General features: G+C 35.7%; 1 protein-coding gene across 4 annotated transcripts; it reads left to right on the forward strand.

The window, feature by feature from the left end:
• The first annotated feature begins 819 nt into the window (after nt 1-819).
• LOC111395576 (coiled-coil domain-containing protein SCD2-like) lies at nt 820-21,051 on the forward strand. 4 transcript variants are annotated; one of them, XM_023021615.1, is made up of 17 exons: nt 820-1,980; nt 2,448-3,067; nt 3,330-3,408; nt 3,718-3,759; nt 3,897-3,959; nt 4,197-4,246; nt 4,345-4,372; nt 4,654-4,728; nt 4,897-5,007; nt 5,093-5,153; nt 6,313-6,426; nt 16,747-16,871; nt 17,279-17,342; nt 18,928-18,975; nt 19,503-19,561; nt 20,192-20,318; nt 20,718-21,051. In XM_023021615.1, exons 1-17 carry the CDS (start codon nt 1,750-1,752, stop codon nt 20,834-20,836), a joined length of 2,016 nt encoding a protein of 671 aa, XP_022877383.1. In that variant the 5' UTR covers nt 820-1,749; the 3' UTR covers nt 20,837-21,051. The 4 variants fall into 4 exon arrangements, with proteins under 4 accessions (XP_022877383.1, XP_022877385.1, XP_022877384.1 ...); XM_023021617.1 differs by having other exon boundaries at nt 19,521-19,561; XM_023021616.1 differs by having other exon boundaries at nt 16,750-16,871.
• The last annotated feature ends 1,176 nt before the right edge of the window (nt 21,052-22,227 follow it).

Below are 22,227 nucleotides of genomic sequence, written 5' to 3' on the forward strand. Positions count from 1 at the left end.
CACCATTCTACAAAACACAACCCTATACCTCCTATTTATACTATACAATACAAATTGGAAAAGGAAACTATAATCACCTAAGTAAGGAAATAAATCAACCTACCAATTAACCAAAAATAACAATCTAAATAAATTACAATTTCCATATTATATGACTTTCTACACTCCCCCTCAAGTTGAACTGTAGATGTTGATCATGTTCAACTTGCTGTGGAGTTCGTTGAAGCTTTGTCGTGACAATCCTTTTGTGAAGATATCCGCGGTTTGCTCAGTTGTAGGGACATGTGTCGTACAAATAATCATATCTTCTACTTTTTCTTTGATAAAATGCCTGTCCACTTCTATATGTTTGATTCTGTCATGTTGTACTGGATTAAGGGAAATACTGATGGCTTCTTTGTTGTCGCAATAGAGTCTGACTGGAAGTTCAACATTCACTTTCAGTTCTTCCAAGAGTTTCTTTATCCATAGCCCTTCACAAATTCCTTGAGCCACAGCTCTGAATTCAGCTTCGGCACTGCTTCTAGCCACCACGTTCTGTTTCTTGCTTCTCCAAGTCACTAAGTTTCCCCATACAAATGTACAGTAGCCAGAAGTAGACCTTCTATTTTCAATTGATCCAGCTCAGTCTGCATCAGTAAATACTTCTATTCCCATCCTTTTATTTTTCCCGAAAAATAATCCTTTCCCAGAAGAGGCAATATCTGAGAATTTTGTATACTGCTTCCAGATAAGCTTCTTTGGGAGAGTACATGCGTTGACTAACCACACTGACTGCAAATGCAATATCAGGTCTAGTGTGTGAGAGATAGATATCCTCTTGATATTTTGAAATCCCATTGACAGGATCGTCCATTGATTATTGTTGTATTGTGAATGAGAGGGAATTCTGTACTTATCTAACAGTTGCATACTATCACAAACTCTCTTCATAATTCGTAATATTCTTTTAATATAGTCTTATGCCTTCTTGTAGATTATGGTGCAGGCATTGAAATATCTTTCATGATGGAGAAAACCATTAGGACTCGATTCCTCTTTTCATGACTGGATAGAATTTTACGGTCATATCTTTTATTGACTTATATAAATACGATAATCTCCAATCATTATTGCTTTCCCCACTTAATATTTTTCGAAAAATAACATTTTCAGGTTTGTCTATCATGATAATATAAATATGGCTGTACGTAAACCTGAGTAATACCTACGACTCTGTATTTGACTTTTGCTTGATTAGAACCAGTGAAAATATTAGAAGCTTAAAATGTAGAAACAAGATTAGGTCCCATTGGTTTTTTGTATTCAGGTATTTCAAATGGATCCCATTAATATGGCCATGGCATCTGTAATGCAGCATCTGCATGATTGTAGAAAGTTTTTTTAAATAAAGCCCAAGTTCTATGGAATATATTCACATATCTGTGCTTTAAGACACACCTCTCCCCATCCCACAAAAAGAGCACACCAAGCATATACCCGATGTAAAACAAGCGAAGGTAATTCTTCATTATCCATTTAATCTAGTTGAAAACATATTACTCTACAGTGTTTACTTGTATAGTTTTTTACTTCAAAACACACCAATAAAAATGAACTACTGAAAAGATTGTTTTTGACTAAACTAACTGTACTTAAATGTTACTAATCATACTCCATAATATGATATTTGCAGTAACGGATAGGGTGAGACCAATGCATGTGAGGTAGAAGAGTTTCTCCAACACGACGAATAGTGGTTCTCCATCAATGGCATCCCCAATGCATCGCCATTCACGCACAGGTTCATCTGGCATTACAAATATGAAGAGACCACAGAATACGAAAGCTGCTGCTCAGAGGCTTGCTCAGGTTATGGCACATCAGCCAGCTGATGATGATGAAGAGGAGGATGACCTTATGTATGACTATAGCCCTCCAATTCCGTCAGCTGGAATAGGACTTGCAGGTGGACGGCCAACTAGACACCGTTCGCCAATGGTAAGAAGCTTGACATGCATGTCTTCATACACAGCCTGATATCACATCCGTTCTACACTTTATCTGCATTTCACCTGCTGTTGCATTTTTAGGAGAAATCCTGATGTCAAGTGAATATCGACATTTAAAGATATTATTTCTACATTCATATCCAATGCCATTTATGCAAATGTAACCTAGATCACTCTAAATATTTTCCACATTGAGTATAATAATTGGTTGTTTAGGCGATATGTTAGAGCATGGTTGTAGTAATAATCATCCAGACTTCATCAATGAAGTAGAAAAAAAAATCATATTTGACGGCATTGATATTTGAATAGTGTTGAATTCCTGGGAATAAGTAAAATTTACCATGATTGTTTACATGTTAAGTTCTCTCTGTATTTTATAGGATTAGTTTCCGTCACTTAAGTGTTATTGTTCCCTTTCAGTACTGATGTTGAAGCTATTCTGTCATTTTTTAGTCAGTCCGTACCTCTGTAGAAAAAACACCATCTTCTCGTTCAACACCAGGTGCAAGAACATACGCAACTGTCAACTCTCTGGAACAGCAGCCTTCATCAGTTCGTACCTTAGTTGAACAACCAACATCTGCTCATTCAACATCAGGTGCAAGAACATCTGCAACTATCAACTCTATGGAACAGCAGCCTTTATCAGTTTGTACCTCAGTTGAACAGCCATCAGCTGCTCGTTCAATATCAGGTGCAAGAACATTTGCAACTATCAACTCTGTGGAACAGCAACCGTCATCAGCTCGTTCACTCTCACTTCTTCAATCATCTCAAAACAAGTCTGCAGAACAACTTTCATCTGCCTACTCTTCTGTGGCTGGTCATTCATCTGAACCCACAGACTCAGTTGAAGAAGCACAGCCACCATCTGCTCGCTCTTATATCGGAAGATCATCTTCTAGTGTCAACCTTGCGGAACAACCTCCATCTGCTCGTTCTGTGGCCAGCATCCGTCCAAATTCAGGGGGCAAGACTATTTTCATGGTACCTCCAAGTGTACCTCTTTCAGTCAAGCCAGCAGTATCTGGAATTCCAACAGAGACTCAACCTGATAAAATTAGAGACAAAAGGTACATTGAAGCATTAGACTCTGTAGTACTGTCTCAGGGATCAGTTTTACTTCTCAATTTGCAATCTACTTTATGATTCTCTTATGCCTAAACCTTGAAAAAGTTTGATATGGATTGTCTTTCTATGCGTCCATCTTATAATGTCAAAATCCTTTTCTATTTGACCTTCGGCAAGAGCACATGGTAAAATACCTTTGTTTTTCTCTCGGTTGATTGACAATTGAAAACATGAAAAACTTATACTAAATCTGTCACTTTGCAGGTTATCTTTAGATTTTGGGACTTTTAAATATAGAGAAACTGGTGACCAGCAGCTATCTTCTTCTGCTCTACAAGATGAGGTAGGATTGTGCATCAAACTAATTTTCTCCTACTCAACTTCATTTGCAGTTCTTCTTTTCTAATATAAAACTAATTTTTGGAGTACTTACTTGCCTATTCTTTTATACTTTATATCAATACATTTTTTATAAAACTATTTTGCAAAAATTTGTACATAATTATGCACACACGTAAAATTTTGCTTCATAAGTTATAGTCAGAGAGATTGTTGTATATCATATATGTTTTCCATTTCAGCAACACTAGCAAGAAATCTTTTCACCTCATTTTATAATTATATTACTGACACGAGGTCCCCAAAATTACAGCTTGATATGCTTCAAGAAGAAAATGAAAGTTTACTGGAAAAGGTGATTCCATCTAGATGCTTACTTACGAATGAATTATGTGTTTATTCTGTATTGCAACTTTTGTTTCATCAAAAAGATATGTTTTGGTAGTCAAATTGCTACACTGGTTAGCATCTCAATACACACATACTTTTCAGCTTCGAATTGCAGAAGAAAGGTGTGAGGAGGCAGAAGCACGGACTAGGCAACTCGAGAAACAAGTGAGAATGCTAAATTCTTGATGTGGTAGTTGCAGTATTTCTGTTTTTCTTCTGAGCGTACACTTCCCAGATTTTAATTGACGAGAGACATTAAGGTTTCTAATTTTTTATAACAAAAGAAATTAGTCTCTTAAAACTACGTGGTAACTGTACTTTTTCCTTTCCATTTAGCCACATTCTTATTGGCTACATTTCTTTGACTATGATTTAACAAATGTTGCTTGGTCTTATTGTAAGATCGCAAGTCTAGGAGACGGTGTATCTTTAGAAGCTCGTCTTTTGAGCAGGCAAGGGATGAACTTTGAAATGCTTTTTCTAGATACAGTAGATTCTCTAGCTAATTTAATCCCATTTATCTTTAATTTCTATATTATAAACTCTGCAGGAAAGAAGCAGACCTTCAGAAAAGGGAGGTATGTATGAGATGGAATGCTATTATTTTCCAGTGATTCAGGTCCTGTATGCATATAGATTGAACATTACTTTGAGGAAGGTTAAAATTGTCATAAGGCAATCTGAAGTTAGAAAGCTTGACAGTTTTGTAAACTTCGGTCATCTTATTTATTCTTTAATCTGAGCATGTTATGTTTAACAAGTCAGTTTGTGTGTTTTTGTTCTATTAGGCAATACACTACTTTGCTAATCTAAAGGAATGCAGTCTAAGTCTGTAACTGGGATGCCTTTGACATGGCAGGCTGCTCTTAAAGTTGCAACAGAAACCTATGGTGGAGCAGGCGAGGAGCTTGCAGCCCTTCGAATGGAAGCCGAGGTACTCAGAAACCCTACCTTACGTGTTTTTGTAGTTGTCGTAATTTTTTCTTTGGTCTTTACCTTCCATGTCACTATTTATTGTTAAATTCTTTCCGTTAGTTTTGAGATTCATAATAAATTACAAAATATTGGTGCACTGTAATTTAATTATTGTAACTTTAATCAGACTGCCAGGGATGAAGCTACATCAGCTTTGGAGCTGCTTCATGATGTTGAGTGTGAAGTTAAATCACTACGCACAGTCACTAAAAGAGTAATCTTGACTAAAGAAGAGATGGTATGTACCAATTAAAATATCACATGGCTACTACACCTTGCATTCTATATGACATACTTATGTGATTCACAGTTTATAACTGTAGGAAGAGGTTGTTCTCAAGAGGTGTTGGCTTGCTCGATACTGGAATTTGTGTGTTCACTATGGTAATTTTACTTAACCAGCTAAATTTAGAGCACATATTATTAGCATTGATGTCCATTTAGTCATTTTTGTGTTCTCCTTAACGTGCGTAATGAGTTAAGTGAATGAAAATTATAATGATGGAGCACAAGATGATATTAACATGAGAGAGAGATGAATATTGGTCAAAATGAGGACAGGGAAATGTAGATTCTGCAGAAGTTATCAAGAGGGAAGAGCTGAATAGATAAACAAAATTTGAAATTTGTTGCTGGTTTTAAGTCTTTTAAATTCACTAATTGATTTGCTTATAAAATAAAGTTCCAAGGGCTTCTAAATATACTTAAGAGAATATCACTATCAAGCACGTGCTAAGCTATTTTATAGAATGAGGAAGATGGGGAAGGGAAAACTCTAGTAATGGCTGGTCAGTATAAACATCCAATCTCTACTACCAAAGTCATCCCCCTAACTATTTCAGCCACGTGGAACAGGAGCAGCAACTGCCCTTTTACTTGAAGGGTTTTATGTTATCATTTTTTATCTTTCAAATATACAACAGTAAATAGTCCTTTCTTCCTCGATGATTCATGAACTTCATATATTCTGTAGAATTATTGTGTCTTATAAAGATAAGCTGTCTTATCTTTCCTCATCTAAGTTGAAGGTTCTATTACTATTACTCTCATATTCAATAGCATTTTACAAATTTATGCAATGTCTCTTATCTCGAAGTGTAAAAAACTATAGTTTAACTTCATCACTTGATCATAGAGTAATGTGTCATTCAAGTGGCTGAAATTATTAGAACAAGTATTGACTGTTGTGTTTTATTAAATGACATGGGAAGAGAGTTTGTTGTCTGGAATATCCCTAACTTGGAGATAAAGCCTTCTTGAGAGGGTCTAATGCTTCTTAAATATCATACAGAACCATCTTTTGGTATCTTGACTAAAAAAATTGTGGAATCTAGCTCTTTGACGCTATAAAATTTGCTATTAGAGTACCAAGCTTCCTTGTAATTTGCTCTTTATCGTTTTTCCTCCAATGTACTTCTGTTTTTCTCTCTTTTCATTTCCTTAGGCTGTGGCCTGGGGTGGCTGTTGTAGCAAACAATAAAGGATGGGACACCTTGACTTTCACATGGAGTTTTTAAGAATTTCAATTTGCAATACATTGCAGGTGTTCATGCAGAGATAGCTGGTGCAAAATACGAATACTGGTCATCCTTTTGTCCCCTTCCGACTGAAGTGATATTGGCTGCTGGACAGAAAGCGAAAAACGAAAACTCAATTGGTAAGATGCTGTCTGCTCTGTTTTGTCTGGATAGTAGTTCAATCTATTGAATGAGGTTTTAAAAAGAATTGGAATGGAAACTCCAAATAGTAAAGCTTAATTTTCTTCAAAAAGAAAAAAGAAAAAGAGTTGAGATTTTCTGAAGTTATTCTTTTTTACCCCTTACCTGTGTTACCTTTTGCATGGGTTTGATCCCTAAATGTATGGACTTAGTTACGAATTCAGTAAATATGTAAATTGAGTCCTAATAAAAACTCCAATATTCTGTAGAGTCCAAGCTCAGACAATATTTTCTTCGGTTGAAAATATCCTTTCCTGGAATTTTTCCTTTCTTGCCCATTTTAACTGAACACAAGCATAAATTACCCAAAAAAAGGTTATTTGTGAGTGCTGAAGTGTTGAAATCCTGGTTATGTGGCAATATGCCGCCTTCCCAAATTAGCATTATCAATTTAGGAAAGTTATAATAATTGTAATTAGGAAAGATTTTTTGGGAGATTATTGCATTGATTTAGGAATATTGTTTTTTCTTTTTAACCTCTTTTGTACACTAATAAAGGATGTAATAAGGGTGTAATTATTCATTGAAGAAAGGAGAATTTCCCTAGAATTCACATGGTATCAGAGCAGGCCATGTAAAAGTCTAATGACTGACATCGTCGACATCAATAAGGACTAAATGACTTCTGAATCTCGAGACGGTGAAACTGAAGCCATTCCCAGAATGGGTTTGGGAGGGGGGAACTGACAATTCATCCTTCCAACTTACCGTAAAGAAGTTAAACAAAAAAAAATTCAAGGAATGGGCTCAATCGATCAAACTTGTGATCGGGAAAAGGTAAATTGAGGTACATGACATGCAGAAACCTGCCTTGATTGATGTTACCCGTTTACAATGTTAGAAATCAGAAAACTCCCTATGCGCACTTTATTGGAAGAAATCAAAGAGTGAAAGGGTGTTTGAATTTCTGGCCAGACTCTATCATGAATTAGATGATGTAAGAGGGAGGATCCTAGGGGTGGTGACGGTTACCATCGATGAGGGAAGTATTTTTAGAGATTCGCCGAGAAGAAAATCAGAGGCTTGTGTGATGCTGAACAGTGAAAAAATTGCCTTTGGAAAATAAGGAACGTCTGGGTTGAAAATGAAAAGGCCTAGGTCTCTTAACATTTGGCCGAAACTGGGTGAGAAGAAATATGAAATGGGTCGGGAAATTTGGAGCTTAATTTAGAAATTGGACTAGCAGCCTTATTCAATAATGGGCCTAGCAATTTTAATACTAGTCCTAGTGGTATAGGCTCATATTTGAAAAATGCAATAAATAGACCAGGCACAAGATAACAAAAGATACTTGTTGAGATTTGCATGGAAAATAGACCAGACACAAGACAACAAAAGGGGCGACCTTGATGAGAACATAACCATCAACCAGGCACAAGAAAGATACTTGCTGAGATTTGCATGGAAAGTTGACCAATTGGAAATCAAGACAGAATAATAGAAATCAAGACCAAGCTTCGATTGACCGTCAAACTACAAATTCCACCTCAAGCGGTACTTTCAATCCAAAACAGGTAGAGCAACTCTACAAAATTTTCTCGAGTCTTCAAACATCCGATCAAACTTCCCAAGTGGTCCTTCGAGCTCACTAGCTTATAGAGGTAATTTTCTAAGGGCCTTAAATGCTACCTCCAAACTTAAAATCCTTTGGATAATTGCTCAGGAGCTTCAGATCACATGACGGGCTCTTACAATCTATTATCTTCATATACAACTGAAAACGGAATTGGAATATTGAAATTTTATTCCACCATTCTACAAAACACAACCCTATACCTCCTATTTATACTATACAATACAAATTGGAAAAGGAAACTATAATCACCTAAGTAAGGAAATAAATCAACCTACCAATTAACCAAAAATAACAATCTAAATAAATTACAATTTCCATATTATATGACTTTCTACACTCCCCCTCAAGTTGAACTGTAGATGTTGATCATGTTCAACTTGCTGTGGAGTTCGTTGAAGCTTTGTCGTGACAATCCTTTTGTGAAGATATCCGCGGTTTGCTCAGTTGTAGGGACATGTGTCGTACAAATAATCATATCTTCTACTTTTTCTTTGATAAAATGCCTGTCCACTTCTATATGTTTGATTCTGTCATGTTGTACTGGATTAAGGGAAATACTGATGGCTTCTTTGTTGTCGCAATAGAGTCTGACTGGAAGTTCAACATTCACTTTCAGTTCTTCCAAGAGTTTCTTTATCCATAGCCCTTCACAAATTCCTTGAGCCACAGCTCTGAATTCAGCTTCGGCACTGCTTCTAGCCACCACGTTCTGTTTCTTGCTTCTCCAAGTCACTAAGTTTCCCCATACAAATGTACAGTAGCCAGAAGTAGACCTTCTATTTTCAATTGATCCAGCTCAGTCTGCATCAGTAAATACTTCTATTCCCATCCTTTTATTTTTCCCGAAAAATAATCCTTTCCCAGAAGAGGCAATATCTGAGAATTTTGTATACTGCTTCCAGATAAGCTTCTTTGGGAGAGTACATGCGTTGACTAACCACACTGACTGCAAATGCAATATCAGGTCTAGTGTGTGAAAGATAGATTAACTTACCAACTAATCTTTGATATCTATCTATTTCCACTGGGCTCCCTGTGTCCTTCATCTTTCCAGATTCAATAGCAGTGTTACTTGGTTTAGATCCTAACATGCCAGTTTCTCTTAGCAGGTCAAGTATGTATTTCGGTTGAGACACACCGATACCCTTATTTGATCTTGCAATCTCCATACCCAAAAAATACCTCATTTGTCCAAGATCTTTTATTTCAAATTCTGCGGCTAAACACTTCTTTAATCTTTCCATCTCAGCAACGTTGTCTCCAGTTAGGATTATATCATCAACATATACAATCAATATTGTCTTAGTACCATCTCTAGACTGAGGAAAAAACATGGTGTGATCGGATTGTCCTTGCTGATATCCCTGACTCTTTAGCACTTTTGCAAATCTATCGAACCATGTCCTTGGTGATTGTTTGAGGCCATATAGAGACTTCCTGAGTTTACAAACCTGATTTTCCTTGTCACTTTTGTTGAATCCTAGTGGTATTGTCATGTAAACCTCTTCTTCTAACTCTCCATTTAAGAATGCATTCTTGACGTCAAGTTGTTGAAGAGGTCAGTCTAGATTCACTACTAGGGATAGAAAAACCCGAACTGTATTTAGCTTTGCAACTGGGGCGAATGTTTCTGTGTAGTCAATGCCATAGGTTTGTGTATACTTTTTGGTGACTAGACGAGCTTTATACCGCTCTACTGTCCCATCTGCCTTGTACTTTACATTGAACACCCATTTGCAATCTACTAATTTCTTTCCTTTTGGTAGATTTACTACCTCCCAAGTCTCATTTTTCTTCAAGGCTCTTATTTCTTCCATTACTACCTCTCTCTATTTGGGTGACTCCAAAGCTTCCTGAATATTTCTTGGAACTTCTGTTTTATCAAAATTTGGCTGTAGAGGCTCGAAATTTAGTAGATAGAGCATTATAAGATATGAACTTTGAAATAGGATGGAGGGTACATGACCGAGATTGTTTCCTGAGAGCAATAGGCAAATCATTTTCTGGAGATATGAGTTCGACAGAGGAGTTCTTTTCAGGTCCTATCGTCGGTTCTGACTCTTTTGGTGCTTCAGGTGTGAGAGTTTCTTTATACTTTGATTTAGGCTTCCGTGAGTAAACTAGTATCTCTTTATCATTTTGTGTTTCGACATCTCCCCCCGGATTCAAGTTTCCTTCTATATATGGCAGATTAGAAGGTAGGGTGGCTTTTGGGTTAGTTGTGGAGAGGTTAAATTCTAAGAATTCACGATCCAACCGATCTTCACTCAAGTTCTCCCCCTGAAGAGATGGTTTCTAGAAATATGGTATTTTTTCGAAGAAGGTGACATCAAGACTAACATAGTCCCGTTTTGTGGATGGGTCATAACATTTATAGCCCTTTTGAGTGGGTGAGTACCCAATGAAAACACACTTTATTGCTCGTGGTTCAAGTTTATTTCGGTGATGAGAATGCACAAAGGGAGTGCTTCCAAAAACTTTTAGTGGGAGGTTTGAATTGAGGCGAGAATTGGGAAAGTACTGTTGGAATTTATGTAAAGGTGAGGCAAATGAAAGGGTACGACTAGGCATCCGATTGATAAGGTATGTAGACGTTAAAATTGCATCTCCCCAAAATGTTTTTGACATATTTGTAATAAATAATAAGGCTCGAGCAACCTCGAGTAGGTGTCTGTTTTTTCGTTCAGCAATACCATTTTGTTGAGGGGTGTTGACACATGAACTTTGGTGAATTATCCCATGTGTTTTTAGGTAGTCTTGCAAGGTGGTATTGAAATATTCTGTGCCATTGTCAATGCGCAGAATTTGAAGGTGCTTGAAATTGAGTTCGAATCATAGAGTCAAAATTTATAAATACTAAGCATACGTCAGATTTTTCTTTTAGTTGATATACCCAGCATACCTAAGTATGGTCATCACTGAATGTGACGAACCATCTTGTTTGGGTTCGATTAGGTATGCGGGATGGTCCCCATAAATCACTGTGAATTAAAGCAAATGGTGTAGATGGTTTATATGTGGAATTTGGAAAGGAAGTTCAATGATGTTTTGCGAATTCACAACTCTCACATTGAATATCAATTGATGTTTTATTCAAGAATTGTAAAGGAAGTACATGTTTCAAGTAGGGAAAGCTAGGGTGACCCATTCTATAGTGCCATAACAAAATTTCGCTATCCTTAGAGACAAATGCAGGGTTACAACTTCTAATTTGACCTAGCTTACTCACATTAGCTTCCTCGAAGTAGTATAGACCCTCACACTCTTTAGCACTGCCAATCGTCTTCCCCAATGAAAGGTCCTGAAATACACAATAAGAAGAAAAGAAATTAGCAAGCAATTTGAACTTTTGGTTAGTTGACTAACAGATAGCAGATTGCAAGACAAATTTAGGACGTGGAGGACGGATTGTAATGTGATAGAGTCTGAGATTCGAATACTTCCTTTTCCTGCAATGGAGGAGAGTGAACCATCCACAATTTTCACTTTAACATTTCCAGCACAAGTTGTGTATGAGGAAAATAAGCGATACGAGTCCATCATGTGGTCAGATGCAACGGAGTCGATGATCCAAGAAATTTTATATTGTGAGGTATTTTACGCTCTCAAAAAGTTACCTTTATGGGGAGAGAACTAGAGGGACCTTTAGGAGAGGGTTGACCAGATGTTTGAAGACTTGAAAATATTTGATAGAGTTGTTCCATTTGTTCGGAATTGAATGCCCCGCTTGAAGTAGGAATTCTTGTTTCAGCTTGGTATCCTCGGCTCCTATTATTTTGCCTTAGCTTCCAGTCGGTAGGTTTTCCATGAATTTCCCAACATGTGTCTTCTTTGTGCCCCGGCTTGCGACAATGCTTACACCATGGTCGTCCCCGTTGTTTTTGGATCGACCCATTGGCAGCCCCTTTTGAGAAAAGGCCCAAAGCTCCATTTCCACTTGAAAGTCCATTACCTGGAGGCCCATTATTTTCCGGCCCACTGTTTTTTTAAAAATTCACTCCAGGCCCAATATTCGGTAGCCCATTTATCTTAACAGTTGGAGACCCATTCCCTTTGACATTTAGGGCCGACATCTCTGGAGGAGCTCCATTCCCGTCCTTCATCATCACCGATCGGCGAGCTTCCTCCTGATGAACCTCGGCGAACACTTTGCGCGTCAGTGGTAACGGTCGCCGGCCTAAGATTCTTCCTCTAACATTGTCCAGCTCTCATTTTAGGCCTGCAAGGAACTCGAACACCCTTTCATTCTCCACCTTTTTTCTATACAGTGTGCAGTCATCTGCACACTTCCATTCCTCTTCGACGCTAAAGTCTAATTCCTGCCAAAGATTCACCATTTCCATGTAATAATCGGTCACATCTCTCGAGCCTTGCCGAGTCTGCCACAGTCGGGATTTGATTTCAAATATGTGCGACGAGTCTTCCACATCGGAGTAAGTTTCCTTCACTGCATCCCAGACGTCCTTTCCTGTTGGGAGAAAGAGGTATGTCTTTCTGATGGTCGGTTTCATTGAATTTACCAACCAAGCCGTCACCATGGAGTTTTCTGATTTCCACTTCTGCAGCATGACGGTGTCGGTCGGTTTCTTGGTTTCGTCGGTAAGATACCCCAATTTTCCTTTTCCATCTATTACTAATTTTATGGATTAGGCCCACTCTCGGTAGTTAGTTCCATTCAATTTTTCCACCATGAGTTGGAAGGTGGAGTTCTCTACTCTAATTGAACCAATTGGGGGGCTGACTTCTGTTTCGAATTCTGAAGTGGCAGAGGTCGTCGACTCGGCCATTGTTTTGCTAGGTTAGAGGAACCTGCACTCTGATACCATGAAAACGGAATTGGAATATTGAAATTTTATTCCACCATTCTACAAAACACAACCCTATACCTCCTATTTATACTATACAATACAAATTGGAAAAGGAAACTATAATCACCTAAGTAAGGAAATAAATCAACCTACCAATTAACCAAAAATAACAATCTAAATAAATTACAATTTCCATATTATATGACTTTCTACAACAACTTACATGGGTAACCTTAAGGTTATGATTGCTGAAGGGTCACTCACTTGTCGCAGGAAAGGGGATATTCAAATCTTTGACTTCATAACTTTAAAATCTGTCTTTCATGTTCTTAATTTATCCTGTAAGCTAACTTACAAAAGCTTCGAATTGGACTACTAAATTCCTTCCTTTTATTATATTTTTCATGACCTATCATTCGGAAGAAGATTGACAATGCTAAAGAGTGTGGAGGACCTTACTACTTGGACGAGGTCAATATGAGTAAGCAACATTGAATTGCCATTTGTGATTCTACATTTGTTTCTGGTAATGCTAAAGAGTGTGGAGGACCTTACTACTTGGACGAGGTCAATATGAGTAAGCAACATTGAATTGCCATTTGTGATTCTACATTTGTTTCGGGTAATAGCAAAATCTTGTTATGGCATTTTAGATGGGACATCCCAATTTTCAGTATTTGAAACATATATTCTCTACTATTTTTGGAGATAAAGAGTTAGTCAATTTTCATTGTGAATTTTGACAAACATAAACGAACGCCATTTTCAAAATCCACATATAAACCATCGAAAGCATTCATTATGATCCATAGTGACATTTGGGGTCCCTCACGCATTCCTAATCGAACTCACACAAATTGGTTCGTCACAATTTTTGATGCCACACTCAAATTTGTTGGGTGTATCTCTTAAAAGAAAAATCTGATGTACAATTCGTGTTTATCAATTTCAACTCTATGATACAAACTCAATTTCAAATACACATTCAAATTCTATGCACTAATAATGACAGAATACTTCAAGAAACATTTGGGAGGTTTTCTACGAACTCATGGGATAGTTCACCAGAATTCTTGTATTGAAACTCCTTAACAAAACGGGATTGTTGAACGAAAAAATAAACATCTCCTAAAAGTTGCTAGAGCTTTAATGTTTACTACAAATATGCTAAAAGAATTATGGGATGATGCTATCTTAACATCCAAGTACTAATCAATCGAATTCCTAACCGTACCTTAAACTTCAGAATTCTTGTATTGAAACTCCTTAACAAAACGGGATTGTTGAACGAAAAAATAAACATCTCCTAAAAGTTGCTAGAGCTTTAATGTTTACTACAAATATGCTAAAAGAATTATGGGATGATGCTATCTTAACATCCAAGTACTAATCAATCGAATTCCTAACCGTACCTTAAACTTCAAATCATCTCTCCAAAGATTTCAAACATTCTTTCCGACCTCTCAACTCAACTTGAACCTACCCTTCAAAGTGTTTGGGTGTAACGCTTTTGTCCATATTCACAGCAGACACTGAAATAAACTAGAACCTCAAGCTATTAAATGTGTCTTTCTCTTATACTCTCCTAATCAGAAGTGATACAAATGATATGATCATTCTACAAAGAGGGTCATTGTCAGTATTGACGTCACATTCTTTGAAAATACCTCGGATTTCCACAAACCTCTCCTCAGGGAGAGAATTTAAGTGAAGATCGGTACCTAAACTTAAATCTTCTCCTAGACTCTATGCCTATCCCACCGTCTAGTCCCTCTATGCCATTTGTTGGAGACAACTTAAATCTAGTGGAGATGCAGAAAAATAAGGTGGCAAGGAAATATGTGTTTACTCAAGAAAACCAAAAAAAGTATAAGAAGAACCTTACACCCGAAGTACCAAAAAGAATCAAAACTAATGATAGCTCCAGAATCTCATGATACCACATATATACCTAAATCATCAAACGTTAACCGACCTATCGCACTCAGAAAAAACTCGATCATAAACTCTCTATCCTATCTCAAAGTTCAAGTCATATAATGTTCTATCTACAGGATTTCATAGTTTCATCTCTCACCTTGATAGTACCAAAATTCCAAGGGATATTCAGGAAGCTTTGGAAACTCCAAAATGGAAAGAAGCAGTAATAGAGGAAATGCGAGCGTTAGAAAAAAATGATACTTGGGACGTAATGGATCGACTGAGAGGAAAAAGACCAGTTGGATGCAAATGGGCCTTCAACTTAAAATATAAAGTGGATAGGACTATAGAATGGTATAAAGCTTGGCTAGTTGCAAAATAATACATTCCGACCTATGGCATTGACTACACAGCAATATTTGCACTTATGGCAAAATTAAATACAGTCTGAGTACTATTGTTATTAGCAGCAAACTTGGATTAGGCCTTCCAACAACTGTACATTAAAAATGCATTTCTAAATGGAGAAGTGGAGAAAAAAATTTACATGATAATACTACCAAGTTTTTTGCAAGGTAAAAAAGGAATTGAGAATGCAAGTTCAAGAAGTCCTTGTATGGGTTAAATCAGTCACCTAGAGCATGGTTTGACAAATTTGCAAATGTAATGAAGAGACTAGGATACTGGCAATCGGATCGCACTATATCCCTCCAACAGTTTGATGATGGGACTATAACAATCTTCATTGTGTATGTTGATGACATAATCTTGACAAGAGATAACATAGTGGAAACAGATAAGCTTAAGGAGAATCTAGCTACTGAATTCGAAGTAAAAGAATTGAAACAAATATGATACTTCTTAGAAATTGAAGTAGCCAGTTCAAAAAGGGGTATTAGCTTTTTGTAGAGAAAGTTTGTTCTTAATCTCCTTATCGAAACAGGAATGCTTTGATGCAAACCAAGTTATACACCAATTGATATGGGGAATAAAATCGAGAATACCTACAGTGCAGTAGACATAGACATATATCAATGACTAGTAAGTAAACTAATCTACTTGCCACACACTAGACTTGACATTGCATTTGCAATTAGCATGGTGAGCCAACATGTGCACTCTCCGAAGGAAGGCCACCTAGAAGCCGTCTAAAAGATACTGAGATACCTCAAGGATTCTTCAAGAAAATGATTATTCTTCAAAAAGGATGAGAGGAAAGATGTAGAAGTCTTCACATATGCAAATTAGGCAATTCCACGGAAGATAGAAGATCAACTATCGGATATCGCACTTTTGCATGGGGAAATCTAGTAACATGATAGTGCTGAAGTAGAGTTTAGAACAGTAGCACAAGGAATATGTAACGGATTGTGGTTGAAGAAACTCCTAGAAGAGCTACATGTTACAATAAAATTCCAATTAAACTGTTTAGTGATAATAAAGTTGCTATCAACATCTCTCAACCTAATCTAACATGATTGAACTAAACATGTAGAAGTGAACAGACATTTCAGCAAAGAGAAGGTGGAAGAAGGGACTATTTGCATGACATATGTTCCCACATAGAAGCAAAATGCCGACATTTTTACCAAAGGGCTATCTCGATTAGACTTCGATAATTTCAGTCACAAGTTAGATATGATCAATATTTACAATCCAACTTGAGGGAGAGTGTTGAAATCCCGGTTATGTGGCAATATGCCACCTTCCCAAATTAGCATTAGCAAATTAGGAAAGTTATAATTATTGCAATTAGGAAAGATTTCTTAGGAGATTCTTGCATTGATTTAGGAATATTGTTTTTTTTCTTTTTTAACCTCTTTTGTATACTGTAAAAGGATGTAATTATGGTGTAATTATTCATTGAAAAAAAGGAGAATATCCTTACAATTCACATGAAGTAACTTTTCCTATGATTTTATTAGTCAGATAGTATTTTTGTTGTCTCTATTTAGCAGTTAACAATGACGCTGAAGAAAGGGAGAAAGGTCCACGATATACAAATGATAATTCAGGAGATGCCAGCATTGAGAGCATGCTTTTAGTGGAGCAAGGTCTTAGGGAACTGACGTCGCTCAAGGTTCTATTCCAAATTGGTGCATTTACTATAAAATTCATTTATAATGGAGAGATAAAATTTTCCATTATTCTTCAAGGAGTAAGGTAGACTAAAACTTAAGACATTATCATCCCTTTTTTTTTGCTTCATTAGCATTATATTCGGTAAAGGAAATTTACATACTGTAAGATCAAATTTGTCATATATATCAGTTGCATTATCTGTCGGGAGATTGCACTATTTGTCACTTCAATGTTGTCTTCATCCATGTTGCATCTAGAACTCTCTTCCACTATGGGATGCCATTCTCTTGAAATCAATATCGGAACTCAGTTTTATCCTTCTATAGATGCTTGATCTGTTGTATGCAATGTTCCAAACATGAAACATGACCTTTTCTCATTTTTATTCACCTTTTCGTTTTAAAGGTAGAGGAGGCAGTTGCCATATCAATGGCCCAACAGCGACGCCCAAGTGCAATAAAATCTAATGGTATGAAATGGAAATGTTCATTCACTGAATTCTTCTTGCCTACTGGGAAAGTTAGTAACATGTGTCACCTACATTACCTAAGAACTGCTCTTTTTAGTCGACAATAGACCATTATGTTTTTGGTTATGCATCTCGATTTTTTGGGATTGCAATGAAGTGAAGTGGCAGTAGTTTATTAAGCATTGCAATGTATGTTTCTAATGTCTGGGAGCACTTGAAGAATTATATGATATACGACTAGAAGGACTTGTCTGCACTGCAGCGATAACTAAGGTATTGGATGCTTTTAAGCAGCGCCACATGCAGAGACGGTATAATAATAGTCTGTGATATCATTACTTGACCACTTGTTCCCATCCCAAAACATACATAAGAAACATTAACCTACAGATAATCAAGCCTATCATTTAGAATTCTACGTAAACCTTCTCCTATCATTGAAGTAACAATTGTCTCTCTTATAATCTATAATGTTGCAGATGAAATATTCATTAATTGTATGAGATGTTGATGACACGAAGAAATATCAAACTCAAAAATTGCTGTTACAATGAAATATTCATAACTTAGAAGTATATAAATTTTATCTGTATTGATCTAACCTTCCACTGATTTGCTAATATTTAGAAAGAGCAAAGAGAATTACCTTCTTGGGAAGATGGACAAGGAGACTTCTAGTGCAGTTTGTAAGATTGAACAAAAAATTATTCAATTATTGCTTAATGTATAGTTTAAATGATTTTAAGTAGTGGTGTGAAAAGAAATGTAACCCTAGAGATACACTCATGTACATACAAGGAAGTTCTTCGAACACTTTACGAATAATTAAGTGATTGTTTGTGCCCCATTATTTGTGAGTAATATATTATGGAATAGTGATTGATGTTTTGTATGAGATGTTGATGACACGAAGAAATATCAAACTCAAAAATTGCTGTTACAATGAAATATTCATAACTTAGAAGTATATAAATTTTATCTGTATTGATCTAACCTTCCACTGATTTGCTAATATTTAGAAAGAGCAAAGAGAATTACCTTCTTGGGAAGATGGACAAGGAGACTTCTAGTGCAGTTTGTAAGATTGAACAAAAAATTATTCAATTATTGCTTAATGTATAGTTTAAATGATTTTAAGTAGTGGTGTGAAAAGAAATGTAACCCTAGAGATACACTCATGTACATACAAGGAAGTTCTTCGAACACTTTACGAATAATTAAGTGATTGTTTGTGCCCCATTATTTGTGAGTAATATATTATGGAATAGTGATTGATGTTGAAATTGTGGTTAAAAAAGAAAGAAAAGTTTTTTATTTACACGTAATAATATTTTAATAAAGAATGTGTGATTGAAAATGAGTACTGTAAAAAAAATAATGTGGTAGAATTTGGAAGAATGGGGCACAAACAAAGCCTAAAGTATAAAAATATTAGCTCAGAGAATCAGAACGAATTAGTTCTCATAAATCTTGTTTTAGTTATAGTAGATTATTAATTTTTACATATTTACTAAAAGAGGGCCACCTCTATTACTCAACTTACCAATCTGATCTTTTGTGATTCCAATTCTTTCTATGGCTGTAGATGAATTGAAGCTACCAATTGAAGGGCAGGATTTTTCAGAAGCATTTGGTAAGTTTATCTTACATTGAGACAGACTATTATTATCACACACTTTTTTTTTTTTTTTCTCTTTTTAAAAAATGAGTTGCCAGATACAATGAGACCATTCTAAATGAAGCTGTTTCTTGTCGTTTAATAGACTACTATCTTATTTCTTCTGTGACTTCTTTTTTCCGGTTTTCTCAGGAACCCTAAACGTGTAACTTTATCAGATTACTTGAACACAAAATCTGGTGTCTACCCTTATCAGCTTTGAAGTTTCAGATTCAATATTTTGACCATTGACACCTTTTCTAACAAGATATATAACGCCAGTCTCCATTGGCCTCCGTCCCAGCAGTATCATTCCCTTGACTGTTCAATGAGCTTTAAGAAACTAGTTTAGTGCTCTGCCACCAATATATTTTCTGTATCTTTGTTTATAATTTTTTTGGATAATTGAAAAGTTCTAAAATTTTACATATCTTGGACGAAGGGGTGGTTTTTCATTGCGTCTTGCTAAGTATATTGTAGTTTTGATGCCAAATTATAAACAGAAAGCATACTTGTTTCAGAGTTGAGCAAAGAGGAGGCTGAAGATGTTTTCATCAAGCGGGTATGTTGGCAACTAGAACTATAGATTTCTTATCTTGGAGGGATGTTTAAAGAGCTGTGTATCCTACGTCTAGTAGTATTTTCTGTGTTTTCTATTCAGTGTTCTCTTTGGTTGCTTTGGCTCGGTGCGATGATTGTGAGATCCATTCAGCGTTCCATTTAATGCTTAACGTTCTTATATTTTACCTGATTCTTCTACAAGGAAAATTAGTAGAAGTCCTTGAAATCAACCAGTAAATCCTAATATCCTATGCAGAATGATAACTTTCAAAGAGCATAAGTGAGATCACACGGTTCATGTTGAATCGTCCGAAATTATCCTTATTATTGTACAATGAATATTATTTCGAAAACTTGGAACGTAGTCAATCACCTTGAATCTATTCTTAAACCTTTTTCACTCATTATCTATGAATCTATTGTACTATAAATGTATTTTGGTAGGTTTGATGAAATTTTAATATTGATTACTACTTTACCTAGTTGAATAAATATAAAATGATCAATGGTTAAGATAGTAAAAATAACATGCCGAATAATGCTATACTTTCAAGTTCGTGAATTTTTACCATACAATTTAACTTACTTCCTTGGAAAAATGAAGTGATGCCAATTTGTTGAGCTCTGTTAGGCGTGGTTGACATATTTTTGGAGAAGAGCAAAAAATCACGGCTTGGAACCAGACATAGCAGAGGAACGTGTACAGTTCTGGATCAACCAGGGAAGTAAGGCACTAACTTCACATGATGCGGTCGATGGTACTCTCTCTCCCAGCTGTTGTGTGTGTTACTGCAAAATTACATCTTGTAATGTTTGTCGTAAATTCTAAGAATCAATGTATCTTTTATCTCAGAAGTATTGACTTGTGACGAACGATTAGATATTTCTTTCTTTTCAAAAGATTTTTTGATGAAAATTTTTGGTTGGAGGGTTCTTTTCCTTATCTATACCACACATATCTCCTTCTCATTTTCCTCTCTTCATGCATATATTCATTCACCTGTGGGGGGGTGATAGAGAGATCGAATGACGTGTGGAATTCAAACAAGCTGAATAGCCATGTCAGTAGTTCGAAATAATGATAAAGGAATAATTAGACTATAGATGTTGCAAATAAGTATTAACTACAACTGCATCTTTTTGCTTGCATGTTACAGTCGAACGTGGTCTAATGGAGCTTCGGAAGTTAGGAATCGAGACCAAATTGTGGGAAGAATCGCGTAGATTGATTGATCCAGACTCCGAGCGCAAATCGCAACTAGACATTGAATTTTAATAATAATTTAGCAGAGATTTTCTTTGATCATCTCTCACGACTATTTACTTTCCTTAGTCTTCCTGTAAATTCCATTCATTTGTTCATCTATACTTATTCTAAGTTTATGAGTCTATTTTTATATGATGATTGTTTCGAATTTTTGTTCGAAACTTGTAAGAACAGAGATTCTAAATATGTACGTGTATCTGAAGTTGAATGAACATCATTTTTTTTTCCTCCCTTAACTTTGATGTTCTTATCACCAGGAATTACTGAATGGGAATACAATGTTAATTTAGGGGCTTTAGATTTTTGTCAATGGCAATTGTATTTTAAATGAGTGGATTAAATGATGCTTGAAAGGGAACATTTCATATTTATTGTAGTTGCAAAATACAATTTCAAAATTAAGAAATTATGTTATTATTTCAAAAATCAGGTTGTAGTTAAATTCTATTAATTAAATATATTTTATCAATTAAATGTATTAAGGTTACAATTATGTAATTTATGGTCACATTTTCGTACATTTATGTCGCAACTTATTTACCGGTTACATATTATCAAGTTAATTGGTCACAAATAAAAAAATTTTATAGATTACAAATCACAAATTTTATAGGTTACAACTAATTTCACGGTGTCAAATTATCAAATTAATTGCTCACAAGTTATTTATAAATCACAATTATTAAATTTGGTCACAACTTACCATGTTGGGTCGCGATTATACATTTAGCACAAAAATACATTCTTTTAATTTCAACAGCAGCACCAGCACGTCGAGGCTGTTGTTGCAGTAGCCTGGCACTATAGCGAACGACAGCAAGAATGGCGCTGTGCGCGATGCTACTGTGAAATCGGGAGAGATCACTGCCACTAAATCAAAAGAGAGATAGAGAGCAGTGCATAGAGAGAAGACAGAGAAAGAGAACAATGAGGAAAGATTTAGGGTTTAAGAATGAAATTTGATGAGATGAACAGAGGTATGGTGGGTATATAGATTAATTTAATTTTAAAATATTGTTATTAATATTAATATGTAGAATTATCACCTGATTTTTATACAAACAAACTTCATACTCGAGTACTGGAATTGGAACTTAAAAAATCTACCTCCATATAATTTCCACTACTTGAGAATTGTTGTAACATAAATTAAAACTCATTAATTTTTAGTTTTTCCTCTTAATTTTCAGGTTTAATTTCAAAACTAAAACTCATAATTTTATATTGTAATTTATATTTTAATTGGGATAATTCTCATTATTATGGGGGTTAAGTTTGACACTATAAAAGGGAATCAATTTTTATAGTTTGATACAACAACTTGAAATATTATCATTTTTATAATTTTATACTATATTCATACTATTTTGATAACTCGATAAGAGAATCATTCTTTATCT

Source organism: Olea europaea, chromosome 6 (assembly GCF_002742605.1).
Source record: "Olea europaea var. sylvestris chromosome 6, O_europaea_v1, whole genome shotgun sequence".
In the NCBI taxonomy this organism is placed as follows: Eukaryota; Viridiplantae; Streptophyta; class Magnoliopsida; order Lamiales; family Oleaceae; genus Olea; species Olea europaea.

Excerpts from the sequence above, each read along its gene's own strand:
- LOC111395576 (XM_023021615.1), top strand. The coding sequence starts at position 1,750 with ATGGCATCCCCAATGCATCGCCATTCACGCACAGGTTCATCTGGCATT. Across the intron at positions 16,872-17,278 it reads GGGAACTGACGTCGCTCAAG|GTAGAGGAGGCAGTTGCCAT; the intron begins GTTCTATTCCAA and ends TTCGTTTTAAAG. Across the intron at positions 19,562-20,191 it reads AAGATGTTTTCATCAAGCGG|GCGTGGTTGACATATTTTTG; the intron begins GTATGTTGGCAA and ends GAGCTCTGTTAG.